The sequence below is a fragment of the Balaenoptera ricei genome, chromosome 6, assembly GCF_028023285.1.
Source record: "Balaenoptera ricei isolate mBalRic1 chromosome 6, mBalRic1.hap2, whole genome shotgun sequence".
Taxonomy (NCBI): Eukaryota; Metazoa; Chordata; class Mammalia; order Artiodactyla; family Balaenopteridae; genus Balaenoptera; species Balaenoptera ricei.
The window spans coordinates 52,550,599-52,568,354 of record NC_082644.1 but is presented as its reverse complement, the minus strand read 5'-3'; the positions used below and the strand labels follow the sequence as shown (position 1 = coordinate 52,568,354).

The 17,756-nt window shown below is 40.0% G+C and overlaps 2 protein-coding genes across 2 annotated transcripts; both read right to left on the bottom strand.

Annotated features, from left to right (window-relative positions):
• Positions 1 to 295: 295 nt before the first annotated feature.
• LOC132367800 (interferon omega-1-like) lies at positions 296 to 979 on the bottom strand. Its single transcript, XM_059926393.1, has one exon. The coding sequence runs from the start codon at positions 977 to 979 to the stop codon at positions 296 to 298; it is 684 nt and encodes a 227-aa protein (XP_059782376.1).
• A 9,884-nt stretch (positions 980 to 10,863) lies between these two features.
• On the bottom strand, positions 10,864 to 11,433 carry LOC132367798 (interferon alpha-1-like). Its single transcript, XM_059926392.1, has one exon. The coding sequence runs from the start codon at positions 11,431 to 11,433 to the stop codon at positions 10,864 to 10,866; it is 570 nt and encodes a 189-aa protein (XP_059782375.1).
• Between the last annotated feature and the right edge of the window lie 6,323 nt (positions 11,434 to 17,756).

The following is a 17,756-nucleotide window of genomic DNA, read 5'->3' as shown; positions in this document are numbered from 1 at the left end:
ACACATAAAAATATCTTTTACATTAAAATATAAATAAGATATAAGAATAAATATATAAATATAAATATAAGTAAGTAAACAATAAATAAATAAATAACATCAGGGCAGTCACATCTTAGGGACTGATGCCCTTAGGGCTTAAGAATTTTAACATATACTTGCGTATTATTACTGACAAAGTATCAGCTGAATTAGTTCAATAAATTCTGTGATTAAAGTTGAAATAAGAGCCTTCCGAAATGACCAAACATATATGTGCAAGGGTGATATGGCATCTTAGTCAATGAGAAACATTTCAAGGTGACCCCAGGTCTCTATCCATAATTCTTATCCTTTCTTGCAAGTTGGTTGATGAAGACAAGGATCTCATGATTTCCACTCTGACGATTTCCCAGGCACAGTCACTGTATTTCTTCTCTTTCAGGTAGAGATGGATTCCCTGGAAGTACCTCTTCACGGCCAGTGTAGGGCCCGTCACTCCCAGGGCAGTTTCTTCATCTCCCATCACCTGCACCAAGCAGGCGTCCAGGTCCTCCAGCTGCTGATGGAGTCCAGTGCGGAGTTTGTCCAGGAGGGAGGTGTCCCAGGCGGCAGAGGAGCGCTCTGTGTGGAAGAGGCGGAAGATCTGCTGGAGCATCTCGTGGAGGACAGAGGTGGCCTGGGCCTTCGGGAGCTGGCTGCCATCCACCATGTCCTGGGGGAACCTGAAGTCTTTTCTATCCTTCAGACAGAAGCTAGGGGAGATTCTCCTCATCTGGCCCAGAACCATGAAGTTCTTCCTGCTAATCCGCACGTGGTTCTGAGACAGGTTGCAGCCCAGTGATCCACCAGGGCCGTAGCTGAACAGCACCAGGGCGGTCAGTAGAGAGAGCACGAAGGCCATGGGGCAAATGAGGCTGCAGCTGGCCTGGCTGAGACGGGCGTCTGGGGGAACCTTGGGGGTAGGTTCTCTGATGACATTCTTTCTAAGCAAGGCCATTAAATAGGGAACACAGTAATTTTCATTTTCTAAACACTTCTATACACTTTTACTTCCTTTTTTGGGTTTCATTTATGTATTCTCAGTGTGGTCTAAGAAGATGTTATCAATCTAAACCATTAATTTTGCACTTTTCCCCATAATTTCAGATGTGCCCATCCAAATGGATATTTATTAATCAAATGAGAAATGTCTTTGTGTTAAAGTCAGAAATGCTACAGGTATGTAAGTACATTCTCTCTCTCTCTCTCTCTCCTTTTCATGCATAAATATTGCTTTTCTCTGTTCCAGGAACAAATTTTTAGCCATGACCTTAGTCTCCATTTTTACTGCCTTACTTTATATAGAAAGGCAGGCTTCCTCAGCCCTATGGTTTCTGTACTCTTTTAGGGATTTACTAGACTACCTCTGGCAATTAAGCTCTTTGAAGCCAAAGAGGGGTTTCACAGCAGAGGCTGATGATTATAAGTGAATGAGCTTTTTAATGTTTCTCTTCCTTCACATTCATACAGGTCCATGTGGTTATGCTTCAGGGGACCGCAAGGTCAGTACTAGTACCCTTTCTTTCTACCATTTTCTTACTGGAGACTTAGTCCTCCACAGGCTGGGCCAATACTCCCACCAGGAATACTGGTTCTTTTCAGAGAATATGGGTGTGGAGATCCTAATTCCAAGAGAATTGTATTTTCCCAGCAACACCTCACTCACAAGGGAGAGATCACATCTAGTCACACCCTCTCCTCTAGAGTGACAGAGTCCCCTTCCTAACATCCTGGACTCCCTCCCTGAGGGCAGGCTCACCACATCCAGAGGACTTTAAAATCTCCTTTCTGTGGAGGGGCTTGTTTATTGCTGGGAAAATAATTCATCTTCCAGGACCCTCACCCTTGCCCCTGGAGTGTTTGTGTGAAGGACCCTAGTCCTCAGTGGTGACCTCCTCTTCTCCTGACCTGTATCAGAAGTGTCAGCAGCCCTCAGATGCTGAGAGCAAAAGTGTGTTTTCTCTGAGGAGGTGGAAGAATCATCCAATTCTAATCATTTCACCCTGAGTAAACAAATAATTTTTATTTTACCAAATACAAATTTTATTATTCAACTCTTTTACTAAAACTAGTGAACACTTGTTACACTCAAAGTTTCTGAGCTGGGGGCAGAGAACTCAGTGATGGTGTTGTCTCTCATTAAAGCTTATGTCACAGAAACCAGTGAGGTTCAGTTGTTCATTCAGCCAGTTGATGCCACTGGGCTTCTCCCTTCCTCTGTCTCCCTCTGAGAATGCAGGGCAGTGAGGCCCAGGCTATTATGTCAGGGAGAAATAGCCTTGTTTCCTCTACTTGTGTGCAATTCTACATTTAAAGTTTTAAAGTTTCTTATAAATTATATTCACTTAGTGACTTATTGGGCAAAATTTGTCTTGCTGCTCCTAATTAGTTCTCATTCATGGTGAGGTAAGAGCAATACAGGGAAGTAAAAAAGGCAGAGGGGCTGCCGTCTCTATCATTTTCAATGCTTTAAATTTTTTGTTTCTCATTGCTACTTTCTTATAAAGTAAAATTCCACAATTATTTTGTGGGTGAAAAGAAAACTAATGTAAGGTGAAAGTCACGAATGTGAAAGAAGGGAAGTGATTTTCCACAGACACAATGACATATTCTAAGTTAGCAAAATTTAATACAAATAGTTGGGGAAGGGTAAAAGCCAGTATGAATAACAGAAAGGCTGGAAAATGGCTGCTTCTGCCAGAAACTCAGAGAAGACCAAGTCTTGGGTTAACTGACTGCCTTCAGCTTTGCAAGACCAGGCACCTGATTTTTCTTTCATTTAATCAATATGTGATTATTTTTGAAGAAAGAGGGAAGAAGTCACACCGATCAGCTCACAAGCAACTGGCAACCAGAACCCAATGGCTAGAACACTAACCCTCTGTGGCAGGATCGTGGAGATCAGCCTTGCTGAGCATCTGTCTAGTTGATGAATCCACTCAGGCAATAAGAAGAGTGCTTTGAGAACACTAGATTAAACGGAAGGGAATTAGATGATGCCAAATGATACTGATCTTAATCTGGATAATAGTAATCGTCATATTAAAAAGTAGCAACTGGGGACTTCCCTGATGGTCCAGTGGGTAAGACTCTGAGCTTCCAATGCAGGGGGCCCAGGATCGATCGCTGACTGGGGAAGTAGATCCCACATGCATGCCACAACTAAGAGTCCACATACCACAGCTAAAGATCCTGCATGCCTCAACAAAGATCCCGCATGTTGCAACTAAGACCCAGTGCAGCCAAAATAAATAAATAAATATTTAAAAAAAGAGAGAGAGAGACAGAGTCTTTGCTGAGAGATGTAGGGAATATGTTGAAAAAAAAAAAGTAACAACTGAATTTTATTACTTGCTTATAAGTAACTAGCCACTTTCTAAGTTCTATTAACTTGGTCCTCTCAGTAACCCTATTTCGATCACACTCACTTATACAGCTGGAGACAAATATCGATCTGGACGGATGAACTATTCCAAACGTACCATAGATACAAGGGCAAACCTTAGTGAGGGGCTTTTCTATGATTTGTCTGAAAGAGCCCATTAAAGAAAGTGAAGGGTGGAAAAGAACATGATATTTAGGAACCAACTAAATCAGCAGAGGGAGGAGAGTGAGATGACAAAGGACCCTTAATTCCACTTCAGATGCCAAAGGATTGCTGTCTCTTGTTTTGGAGGGCTACACAGGGTGTGGTCTGTCAACTGAGCTGACTTTAAGTTTTAAGCAAAAATAGGCAAAATCCCTATTAAACAGTTAGAAAGGAGTGGATTTTTCTGCCAATTGAAGGAACAAGTCTAAGATTTTATGAGTGATTTCTTCAACGAAATACAGTCAATAACTTTATTAATCCAACAACAGCAGACCTCTGGAATCTATGTATTTTTAACTCTTGAGTTTTCTTGTGAGTTTAAGAACAAAGTAAAAGCACCTAACGATTTCTAGCCATATGAGCTCTGACGTTTCTTCTTCAGGATTACAACTAAAAAGTCACTCGCCATCCGGTTCTACAAGAATGAAGTCACTAGTCACTGTAGTCCCTGACCGCAGCACGCCCTGTTAGGAGTTCAGGGTGGAGATGAGGAACGAGGCATGCTGTGCTCTGGGAAAACTGACAGAACAGGCCAGTAGGTCGTTAAATAATTTCCCAAGAAAATTTAATAAACGCAATTTCTTGCATGTTCTCCGTATGTAAAAAGCCCTAAAATCATTAACAGAGACATCTGTTCCTCATGACTAGCAGCAAGCTTCTAACAAGATGTGTTCTTGATTACATGTACCTACCTCACCAAAATCACCAGTATATACTGACCTCCCCCTTACGTCCTTGGGGCAGTTCGTCAGAGCTGACTGAAAGGCTGTCCTCCAGGTTATGGTCCTCAGTAAGTCCTCCCCAAAATATGAACTCTCAGCTCTCATGTTGTGGTTTGTTTTCAGTCGACAAGGGCCTCACTGATTTCCCAGGAGATCTCCTCAGGTCAACCTGCTGTTCTCATTCTCAATGAAGACACCTCCATTTCTCACCTACAGTCCAGACTGGACATCCGTTTGTCTACTGATAGAGTCCAAATAAGAATCTCTACTCTTTATTGTTCCAACTATTGGTTAAGATGTGGGTACCGAAGAGGCCTTATGTATGACCAAGACAGAAGAGCATACATGCTTCCTAGACAGAAGCAGTGAAGGTTTTTAATGGGCTCCTTAGCAGGGAGAGTCTGGCTTGAACTCCAGAGTCACCCTCATGGCCTTGTACAGTTGTCTTTATTTAAATTTCTAGCCTCAGCCCATTAAAACATCATAAGATAATACTGAAGAATTGAAATAAAACTATTATTTAAAAAATCATTTGTTAATAAAATGATATTTTTAGCAGTAATATAGGAATGGTTTCTGCTTGTTTTAGGACCCTAATCCTTAGGAAGGTTTCCAAACCTCTAAATGTACTTTAAATGTCCTTCTGACTTTAAAATACCTACTCAGTGCTGTATGCACCAACTGGAAAGAACAGAAAGATGATTGATCCATCAGTGCCCTCTTTCCAAATTGCCTAAATTAAATAAATGAATTTCCACTTAGCTCTGTGTTGCTTTTAGAAATTGTGACCTTGCAGTGTGCATGTTACTGATACCTGCCCTGCTGGAAAGGCTCTACCCCAGTTGTTGCTAAATATATTAAAATCCCTGCCTGTGTCCCTTCTATTCAAGCATGTTTTATTTTGTTTGTCTTTCAAAGGGGCAAAGACATCATGAGGGAATGTACGAAATTTCTTGGATGCATTGTCCCCAGGAATATCCTTCCCTGCTCTGTGACAACTTGCTGGGTCCTAAGGACGAAACAAGTTTGCAGCTGGCACTGAGGTAACCCTCGTCCCTTCCAAGACTCTGCAGGCTGCTGTGGTATCAATGCTGGGGACACTGCTAGTGGCCACATCCTTCTGGGAGAACTCTGTGCTATCGCACGCACCTCAACCTTTTCTTCTCTGAAAAGGAATGTTCTGGAGAAACACTTGCCTCAGTGCAGCTCATCTGTGTCCTTCCATGTCCTGAGGACCTGCCGCTGTTCCAGTGAACGCTTTCAACATCTCTGTTCTCCTTCCAAGTTCTCAAGCTGCTGCTGCCTTTCAACTCCATGTTTCCTGCGCTTTGGGCTTTTTGAGCAAATAAGAGTCCTGAAGCAGGTGAGTTCCTCCTAGTGCAGTCAGCACGTGGAAGTGCGCAAAGAGAGGCACAGGTGAGCTCCTGGATTCTCCACCATTGTTCATTGTTGGGCAGGGTGCCATCTATTCGCTGTGTTTCTCTGGGAGCCTGGACAGTCTGGACCTGCAGTGCTTGGCAGGCAGAGAGGGTGGAGCCATATGAGAGTTTCTGACAAACCTAGAACTTTCACTCAGCTTCTGCTTTCCATTGGTGGCTTTGTAGTCTTAAGGGGAAATTGACAGCCAGAAACCCTAATGGAGAAGGAAACAGCTGTATGAATGGGCAGTACAGCTTAATGCAGAGTGAATGGTGAAAGCACACTATGGATTTGTACACTGGGAGGAACTGAATGCTTGTGATATTTTAGTGAAAGAATGGGATCCAGGAAAACAGAGAGGAAGGGGAATTTTGCCATGTATCAGAATCAGCAGATAGATATATGGAATTTTATATATATAGTATACCTTATATTATATATTCATAAGTATGTAGCATAGATATATATTATTATATTATTATGCATAAAATTACATACAACTGATGAAATAGTTTTTCCCAATTCTGTTTTTTAGGCTGTCAGTGTTTTGCAGTCAGTGACAGAGAGAGGGAGAGGAGAATTCATTATTCCCATTTAGGTCTATATGAAAAAATAAGAAGATAGGCACTACCTGTTTAGCCTTCACTCAGTGGATGATATTCTGCTAAAGGCTCTTTAGTGTTCCAGTTTGTCTAATACCACAGCAACTCTAGGAATATTTTCATTTACTTTATATTTGAGGAAACTGAGCCTCAGGGAAGTTAAGTGATTCTCCAGGATCACACATATGTCCTGGCAGAATCTACATGCAATGCAGAATCCTATCTCACATATAAATAATTATTTAAATTTCATCCTGTTTAATTCTCAAACCCTTGGTTTCCTTCTTCAGTGCTTCCTGAAGATCGTTGTTCCCTGGCTGACTCCTAACTGCACTGGCTACTCCATCTCTGTGTCCTTGGCAGCCTCTCCTTCTCTTTCTCAGTCTTAAAAGTTGAAGGTCCTCATAAGGTTTAGGTCCTCTTCTCATTCTACATCCTACTCATAAGTAATGACATCCTTACCATATCTTGATTTTCAAATATGCAACAAACACAAATTAATATCTCCATGATGTACATTGTTGTAGATTCCAGATCTGCATATGCATCCACCAATGGGAAATCTGTCTTTAGATGTTTGTAGAGCACTATATAGAATACATCTGCCTTTCCCCTTCTTGAAAAGCCTCATTCCAGATGCTAGTGAGAGAATCCCATTTCCTTTATCTCTCATTGTAACAGGAAACTTAATTGAACTAATTTTAGCATGATTACTGCTTTTATATCTCTTTCTTTTCCAAACAGAATTCTCCTAAAAGAGAGGTTTGGCATTTGCTTTTTTCACCTCTTTATTCGCAGAACTATTATATATCTGATATAGAAAATGAAGTTGTAAAATATAACCTACTGAAACAAATGAATGATGAGTAGAATTCATCATACAGGACTTCCCTGGTGGCGCAGTGGTTAAGAATCTGCCTGCCAATGCAGGGGACACGGGTTTGATCCCTGGTCCAGGAAGATCCCACATGCCGTGGAGCAATTAAGCCCATGTGCCACAACTACTGAGCCTGAGTTCTGCAGCCCACAAGGCTCAAATACTGAGCCTGTGAGCCACAACTACTGAAGCCCGTGCACCCTAGAACCCGCACACTGCAACTACGGAGCCCACTCGCCACAACTACTGAAGCCTGTGTGCCAAGAGCCCGTGCTCCGCAACAAGAGAAGCCACTGCAATGAGAAGCCCGTGCACCGCAGCAAAGAGTAGCCCCCGCTCGCCGTAACTAGAGAAAGCCTGTGCCTACCAACAAAGACCCAACACAGCAAAAAAAAAAAAAAAAAAGAATTCATCATCCATTTTTCAGTATGCTTTGAGAATTTAAGCTATTTCTTTTTATAAGAATAAACAAATCCAAGCTGTCATCTGGGGAAGAGTTTCATAAATTAAACAAGAAAATAATTTGAAAAAAGATAAAGGTAAGCATATTTTATTATATTTGAATACATTATAAAGTTCAATGTGATATTATACAAGCAAAAGTATTTTAAATACCATACATAGTTTGACTGAGATAAAGTAGAAGAATAAAATAGGTGAATACATTAGAGCCTTTCACACTTTAATCATTGTTATTTTGGATTCCTGGTCTGATAATTCCTAAATTTCTACTGTATCTGAGTCTGTTTCTGATATTTGCTCTATCACTTCAAACTGTGTTTTTCACTTTTTAGTATGGTAAGTTTCTTTAAAAGTTGAACTTGATGTACAGAATAAAAGGAACTGAGGTAAATTGAGCATTAGATGAGGATTTACATTTATCTTTCTAAGAGGTTGGCTGTGTTTACTTCTAGTCCTGGGCTCTGTTTCTGCCCTCTTTATTTTCCATATCAGCTAAGCTGGATTATCCTTCAGGATTGGTCTTCTTCTTTTTTTTTTTAATTAATTAATTAATTTCTTTATGTTTGGCTGCCTTGGGTCTTCGTTGCTGCGCGTGGGCTTTCTTTAGTTGCGGTGAACGGGGGCTACTCTTCTTTGCAGTGCGAGGGCTTCTCATTGCGGTGGCTTCTCTTGTTGCGGAGAACAGGCTCTAGGTGCACAGGCTTCAGTAATTGTGGCATGCAGGCTCTAGAGCGGAGGCTCAGTAGTTGTGGCACACGGGCTTAGTTGCTCCGCAGCATGTGGGATCTTCCCGGACCAGGGGTCGAACCGTGTGCCCTGCAGTGGCAGGTGGATTCTTAACCACTGCATCACCAGGGAAGTCCGGGATTGGTTTTCTTGAAAATAGATTTATTAGACCTGTTTGGCAAATAACCACCATAGGAGACAGGTCTGCATCTTGTTCACCATTGTATCATTAGCACAGAGTTCATAACAATTACTCCAAATAATTATTAACAGAGTATTCTTAGATTTTTCCATCAGACCTCCCATCAGAAGCTTCTGTTCACCTTGCATCAGAACCTTATATTGAAGTAATTAATAACCATCATTAGATGATTCAGTAGATTTCTACTGAGCCTCTTGGTTCATCATTCTCCATCTCACAGTGAAGATGTAGGGCAGTGAAAATGTAGGGCATAGGATGCTAGATAAAATAGCCTTCTTTGCTTTCCTGGTGTCAGAGTCTTTGTAATGTTATACGTTCTTTTTCAGTTCATATTTTTCTGGACAAGGGTTGTCTTGCTACTACTGAATTACTTTCTGTTTCATTTTGAGTTTAGTAGCTTAATAGGAAAGTAAAAACGGAAACATAAAGGGCCTGTACCATGATTTTCCATAATGTTCAATACATCACCGATTTCCTTCTCCATTCAACTTTCGTGGAAAGCGTCATTGCATTTGATGCACTGAAGTAAAATGAAAACAGATACAAACCTGACTATGATGAGAGTGAAAGAAGTAAAGTGACTCCCCTGGTAAAACAATGACAATGGGAGTTCTTCTCTTGTCACTCTTCCACCTACTCCAGTATGGTTTCTGCTGATTAATTCCACCAAATCAGCTCTCAGTAAGGTCAGTTCCATCTGTTTCCCATGTAGTGGATGATTTCAATCTACAGAGCAGCTTACTGACAATCAATATAATGTTAATCAAAATGATGATAAATTATCCTTGTGAATAATTAAATATGTCATGTTTTAAAGTAAATAAAATATGAAACATGATTATGAGTTACAGTACATCAAATCCATGAAATCTCTTCTGAGGCAAAAATGTTTCAGAAAGGGAAAACCATGCAGAGAATAAAATGATCCACCTTCTACTCTAGGTCCCAGCCTTGCATAGGACCTCCTTTCTTTCCTCCAATTCAGATGGCAAATATCTCAAACCTGTTTTCTGTGTATATTGTCATTAACTTCTCTTACTCATCCTTCCACCTTCTCTTCACCTTCTGCTGATTAAGTCTACCAAACAAGCTCTCACTAAGTGGCCAATGCCATCTCTTTTCCCAATGTAGGGAGCATTTTCCATCTACGTTTTCATGAATGCTTTGAGTCTTCTAAGCAGTTCCAGTCTTTTCAAACACGGTCTTCTCACCGTTCTCTCTCGTCCTGTTAACATATGGCCATTCCATGTCTGCTTCCTTTGTGGTGTTCCCTCCCTTTTAAGGTTAAGGTCATAGGACTCAATTTTAAGTCCTTTTCTCATTCTATACTCTCCTCGCATTTGATCACTTCTTCAGTTCCATGCTTTACACTTCATGGGATTGCTTGTAAATTGCCATCTCCAGTATCCAATGGACATTTGCACTGAAGTGTCTACTAGTTAGCTATAGGTAATATCTACTACTTTTATTTTTGTATCCTCACATGGCTTGATCCACCTTCTACTGGGGGAATTCCATTTTTCTCCCCACTCATTGTACCATTCAACCTAACTGATATTCATTTCTACTACAAATCAGGACTATTTTAAAAATAAGTAATAAAATTTAATTGAATTATGAATTAATTATTGTTTTTAGGTTACTCTCCTTAAAAAAAAAATCAAAGTTATAAAAAGCAAGATTGGATTAGTTATGTTCACGTCTGTGTCCTGAGGGCAACACAGAACCTGGCTAGAGGAAGTCTATTTTTATTTCTAATGTGAGAATCGTAATGATGGTCAAGGAATTGTAGCACATTCTTTAATCATTTTGCACATTCAGGCTTGGTGTTTCTTTTTTAAAGAATAAACAAATGAAGTTTTCTATAGTAAGAATTTAATGAACAAAGAAAACTCATAAACTGAGTTAATACAAAGTATATATTTTTTCTCTTAACCACAGTGTATACATGCACATAATATTATGTAAATAAAAATAATTTAAATCTTTATAAATATTGAAATAAATATTAAAATAGATAAATAAATAAGTAGATAAGTAAGTAGATAGATCAGCATAGGCATCTATGAGGGACTAGTGCCTGTAGAGTAGAACATCATGTTGCTTAATATTCCTGAAAACACTTGACAAATTAATTCAATTCAGGGCGTGATGAGAGCAGAAATGAAGTCTTTGACATGGCAGCACAGGTGGAAGTGTGGTCTCGTTAGTGAGAATCCTTTCCGTGTTGAAGCAGGTGTGTGTCATTCATTCCTCCTGAGTCTTTCTTGCAAGTTTGTTGATGAAGAGAAGGATCTCATGACTTCTGCTCTGACGATCTCCCAGGCACAAGGGCTGTATTTCTTCTCTTGCAGATAGGCAGTGATTCTGTGGAAGTATTTCCTTACAGCCAGGATGGAGTCCTCCTTCAGCAGGGGAGTCCCTTCCAGCCCCGCCTCCTGCATCAGACAGGCTTGCAGGTCAGTGAGCTGCTGAGAAAGTGCAGTGCAGAACTTGTCCAGGAGGGGCTCATCCCAAGCGGCAGCCGAGCCCTCCGTGCTGAAGAGCCGGAAGGTCTGCTGGATCGTCTCATGGACGACAGCGATGGCTTGAGCCTTCTGGAACTGGTTGCCTCCAAACGCCTCCTGGGGGAATCCAAAGTCCTTTCTGTCCTTCAGGCAGGAGAAGGGGGAGATTCTCCTCATTTGTTGCAGGAGCATCAGGGCCCTCGTGTTAGCCAGGCTGTGGGTCTGAGGCAGGTCGCAGCCCAGAGAGCAGCTGGAGTTGCAGCTGAGCAGCACCAGGGCCAGGAGGAAGGACAAGGTTGGGGCCATCGGGGACCTTGTAGATGCTGCTGGCCTGGCTGAGGTGGGAACTCTGTGAACCCTGCTCTCTAGGTTCTCTGAAGACCTTCCTTCAGGCCTGGGTCTTAAATAGGGACATATTCATTTCCATTTTCTGAATATTTCTTGTTACTTTCTACTTCTGTTTTTGCTTTTCATTTTGCACTCTCCAAATGGGTTAGGGCAGTGTTTCACAAATATTTTTTTCCATTATTGCCTCTGCCCCTGCCCACAGAGCCTTCTTAGATAGTTTTTCCTAATTGCCCCCCCAACATGAAATTTTGATAACACATATGTCCTGTGTATGTATTTATGTACTCCATGGATATCTCTACTCTGTACATATAAAAAGTGCAAAGCTTACTCTTTGTATTCACTGCAGGGTTAAGAATGACAAAAAGTTTTAAAGCTATTGAATTTTTAAAAAATTTTTATTGGAGTAGAGTTGGTTTAAAGTGTTGTGTTAGTTTCAGGTGTACAGCAAAGTGAATCAGTTATACATATACATATATCCACTCTTTTTTAGATTCTTTTCCCATATAGGTCATTATAGAGTATTGAGTAGAGTTCCCTGTGCTACAAAGTAGATCCTTATTATTTATCTATTTTGTATATAGTAGTGTGTATATGTCAATCCTAATCTCCCAGTTTATCCCTCCCCCCCTTACCCTCTGGTAACCATAAGTTTGTTTTCTACATCTGTCACTCTGTTTCTGTTTTGTAGATAAGTTCATTTGTACCCTTTTTTTAGATTCCACATATAAGCTATATCATATGATATTTGTCTTTCTCTGTCTGACTTACTTCACTTGGTATGACCATCTCTAGGTCCATCCATGTTGCTGCAAATGGCATTATTTCATTCTTTTTTATGGCTAAATAATATTCCATTATATATATGTACTACATCTTCTTTATCCATTCCTCTGTCAATGGACATTTAGGTTGCTTCCATGTCCTGGCTATTGTAAATAGTGCTGCAATGAACATTGGGGTGCATGTATCTTTTCTTCCCTTCTTTCTCTATTTTTTTACTACTTTTTATTGGAGTATAGTTGCTTTACCTTGTTGTGTTAGTTTCTGCTGTACAGCAAAGTGAATCAGTTATATGTATACATATATCCTCTCTTTTTTGGGTATCCTTCCCATTTAGGTCACCACAGATCACTGAGTAGAGCTCCCTGTGCTATACAGTAGGTTCTCATTAGTTATCTATTTTATACATAGTAGTGTATATATATCCATCCCAATCTCCCAATTCATCCTACCCCACTTTTCCCCCCTTGGTATCCATAAGTTTGTTCTCTACATCTGTGTCTCTATTTCTACTTTGCAAATAAGTTCGTCTGTACCAGTTTTCTAGATCCACATATGAGCGATATTATACAATATTTGTTTTTTTCTTTCTGACTTACTTCACTCTGTATGACAGTCTCTAGGTCCATCCACATCTCTGCCAATGGCACAATATTCCACTGTATATATGTACCACATCTTCTTTATCCATTCATCTGTTGATGAACATTTAGGTTGCTTCCAGTTCCTGGCTATTGTAGATAGTGTTGCTATGAACATTGGGTGCATGTATCTTTTTGAATTATGGTTTTCTTCGGGTATATGCCCAGGAGTGGGATTGCTGGGTCATATGGTAGTTCTATTTTTAGGGTTTTAAAAAATTATTTATTTATTTGGCTGAGCCAGGGCTTAGTTGCAGCATGTGGGATCTTTAGTTGCAGCATGCGAGATCTTTTTGTTGCAGCATGCAGGCTCTTAGTTGTGGCATGCAGGATCTAGTTCCCTGACCAGGGATTGAACCTGGGCTGCCTGAATTGGGAGCGTGGAGTCTTAACTGCTGGACCACCAGGGAAGTCCCTATTTTTAGTTTTTTAAGGAACCTCCATACTGTTCTCCATAGTGGCTGTATCAATTTACATTCCCACCAACAGTGCAAGAGGGTTCCCTTTTCTCCACACCCTCTCCAGCATTTATTGTAGGTTTTTTGATGACGGCCATTCTGACCAGTGTGCAGTGATACTTCATTGTAGTTTTGATTTGCATTTCTCTAATAATTAGTGATGCTGAGCATCATGTGCTCTTTGGCCATCTGCATATCTTCTTTGGAGAAATGTCTATTTAGATATTCTGCCCATTTTTTTAAAGCTTTTTTAAAATGTAAATTTATTTAATTAATTTATTTATTTTTTGGCTGTGTTGGGTCTTTGTTGCTGTGCGCTGGCTTTCTCTAGTTGCAGTGAGCGGGGGCTATTCTTCATTGCGGTGTGCGGTCTTCTCATTGCAGTGGTTTCTCTTGTTGTGGAGCATGGGATCTAGGCACACAGGCTTCCGTAGTTGTGGCACGCAGGCTCAGTAGTTGTGGCTTACGGGATTAGTTGCCCCGCGACATGTGGGATCTTCCCGGACCAGGGATTGAACCCGTGTCACCTGAATTGGCAAGCAGATTCTTAGCCACTGCGCCACCAGGGAAGTTCCTTCTACCCATTTTTTGATTGGGTTGTTTGTTTTTTTGATATTGAGCTGCATGAGCTGTTTGTATATTTTGGAGATTAATCCCTTGTCAGTTGCCTCGTTTGCAAATATTTTCTCCCATTCTGAGGATGGTCTTTTCATTTCGTTTATGATTTCCTTTGCTGTGTAAAAGCTTTTAAGTTTAATTAGGTCCCATTTGTTTATTTCTGTTTTTATTTCCATTTCTCTAGGAGGTGGGTCAAAAAGGATCTTGCTGTGATTTATGTCTTAGAGTGTTCTGCCTATGTTTTCCTCTAAGAGTTTTATAGTGTCTGGTCTTACATTTAGGTCTCTAATCCATTTTGAGTTTATTTTTGTGTATGGTGTTAGGGAGTGTTCTAATTTCATTCTTTTACATGTAGCTGTCCAATTTTCCCAGCACCACTTATTAAAGAGACTATCTTTTCTCCATTGTATATTCTTGCCTCCTTTGTCATAGATTAGGTGACCATAGGTGCATGGGTTTATCTCTGGACTTTCTATCCTGTTCCATTGATCTATATTTCTGTTTTGGGGCCAGTACCATATGGTTTTGATTACTATAACTTTGTAGTGCAGTCTGAAGTCAGGGAGCCTGATTCCTCCAGCTCCGTTTTTCTTTCTCAATATTGCTTAGCTTTTCATGGTCTTTTGTGTTTCCATATAAATTGTAAAATTTTTTGTTCTAACTCTGTGATAAATGCCATTGGTAATTTGATAGGGATTGCATTGAATCTGTAGATTGCTTTGGGTAGTATAGTCATTTTCACAATATTGATTCTTCCAATCCAAGAACATGGTATCAATACATCTCTCCATCTGTTTGTGTCATCTTTATTTATTTGTTTGTTTATTTATTTATTTATTTTTGGCTGCATTGGGTCTTTGTTGCTGTGCGCGGGCTTTCTGTAGTTGCAGCGAGCAGGGGCTACTCTTCGGTGCAGTGTGCAGGATTCTCATTGCAGTGGCTTCTCTCACTGCGTCGCACAGGCTCTAGGCACACGGGCTTCAGTAGTTGTGGCATGTGGGCTCAGTAGTTGTGGCGCATGGGCTTAGTTGCTCCACGGCATGTGGGATCTTCCCAGACCAGGGCTCGAACCCATGTCCCCTGCATTGTTAGGCGGATTCTTAACCAGTGCACCACCAGGGAAGTCCTGTTTGTGTCATCTTTGATTTCTTTCATCAGTGTCTTATAGTTTTCTGAATACAGATCTTCTGCCTCCTTAGGTAGGTTTATTCCTAGGTGTTTTATTGTTTTTGATCTGATGGTAAATGGGATTGTTTTCTTGATTTCTCTTTCTGATCTTTCATTGTTAGTGTATAGGAATGCAAGAGATTTCTGTGTATTAAATTTGTATCCTGCAACTTTACCAAATTCATTGATGGGCTCTAGTAGTTTTCTAGTAGCATCTTTAGGATTTTCTCTGTATAGTATCATGTCATCTGCAAACAGTGACAGTTTTACTTCTTTTCGAATTTGGATTCCTTTTCTATCTTTTTCTTCTCTGATTGCTGTGGCTAGGACTTCCAAGGTTATGTTGAATAATAGTGGTGAGAGTGGACATCCTTGTCTTGTTCCTGATCTTAGAGGAAATGCTTTCAGTTTTTCACCATTGAGAATGATGTTTTGCTGTGGGTTTGTTGTATATGGTCTTTATTATGTTGAGGTAGGTTCCCTCTATGCCCACTTTCTGGAGAGTTTTCTTCATAAATGGGTGTTGAATTTTGTCAAAAGATTTTTCTGTATCTATTGAGATGATCATATGGTTTTTATTCTTCAGTTTGTTGATGTGGTGTATCACACTGATTGGTAAGCTATTGAATTTTAATTTAACTTTACAACTAAGTTTTCAGAGTGACTTTTAATTACTGTATTTACTTATATAAACAGGAATGTAGCAAACTACATATTTAAATAAAATTTATAAGCTTTATAGTACTACCAAGGTATAGATATACTTAAAAATCATTTAAAACTGCTCAAAATCATTGAAATTTTAAAATTATTTTCTTAATATTTATTTTTAGGTACTTAACTTTTAATTTTGCTTCATATCATAAAATAATTTTTTTCAGAAAATTATTTTTAATTTCACTGATGCTAGATATTCATCTAGATATTGTCAACATTTTTTTCTGTTAAGCACGTGCCGTAATTATGGATGTGTTGAACAACTTCAGTAGAATTAAATGATAAAATATAACCTTTTTTGTATTTAATATACAAATACAATTTTCTATTTGTATTTAATTCCCATAGCGCAAATCACACTGAGACTCAAACATAAGCAACAACCACAAGACAGCCAATGGGAGCTCAGAAGTAAGTAAAGGCCACCTCTCACAATATTACTTTGAGATCAAGCAAATGATGGAGAGAAAGTCCACCAGTGAGCCATCAAATCACCATAGTGTGGAGCACTGATCATATATGCAGTTTGTTTATCTTCCATGAACTCAGTGTCAACGCTTCTTGTATGTATGATACACAAGAAAACCCAAAGACAAAAATGAATACTAAGGAATAAGATTTTGTTGTATAGGGTTAAGCTTTGGAGTGCCACAGCATTGTAATAGCAAAATTTGTCATACCCCTAAAAACTAATGTTTGCACCCATGGAAGCAGTTATCATCCCCAGTGAGAATGCATGATTTAGCAGTCATCATCAATTTGAATCTTTCTCTCTATTTTTGCATTAAATTTCAAATTTCCCTAAGGACTTTCAGAGGTGCCAATCCAAGTCTGTCCTTTTCAAACAAAAGGAAACCATCTTCATAATTAATTTAGAACTGAATAAATATTGATTATGTTGTGGAAAGAATTAACTTTCAGCTCCAATCTTTAATACTTTTTATTTTGCAATGGAAGTTATGTTGCTTCAGCCCTCTACATTCCCATCTTCAAACAATAGGTATGTGCCCATCTTTGGCAAATCAGCTCTGTAGTAACTGGACTCTGACTTATTCTCTGTGGTATCATCGGCACCAGGCCCAGTGTAATCACTCAACAGGTAATTTTAACTAAAGCAGTTTCTTAGATTTTCTCCTCCTACTGGAAGGCATTTGCAAATGACCAAGCTATTTTGCTTCATCAGGGCCATATTTGCTGGGATTATAATCGACAATGGCTAATATTTCCACTCTTCCCTTACTGGTATCAGTCATGCCTACTGAGTTTATTGCTAAAACCACTAGGATTATGTTTCCTTTAAGGTGCATATGGCTCTGGGGATTTAAGTTGCAGCACAATTTTCAGCCTTTGCCTGGCACTATATTAAACTCATGAGGATGGCCTCATCTCTAATTTGCCCTCTACTAGGTTAAGAACTAGCCTGATGTCATATACAGAGCCACCTATCTGAACTCAGACTCTCCCTGAATCTCACAGCTCACAGTAACCAGACACATATTACTCCTTAGTGGATCTTTTTTTTTTTTTTTAATTTTATTTTTTTTTAAAGACTGTTTAGGAACATTATTATCTTAAGAACGTTAGCCATCCATTTTTATTTATTTATTTTTATTTTTAGCTGTGTTGGGTCTTCGTTTCATGCAAGGGCTTTCTCTAGTTGCGGCAAGCGGGGGCCACTTTTCATCGTGGTGCGGGGGCCACTCTTCATCACGGTGCGCGGGCCTCTCACCTTCGCGGCCCCTCCCGTTGCGGGGCACAGGCTCCAGACGCGCAGGCTCAGCAGTTGTGGCTCACGGGCCCAATTGCTCTGCGGCATGTGGGATCTTCCCAGACCAGGGCTCGAACCCGTGTCCCCTGCATTAGCAGGCAGATTCTCAACCACTGCGCCACCAGGGAA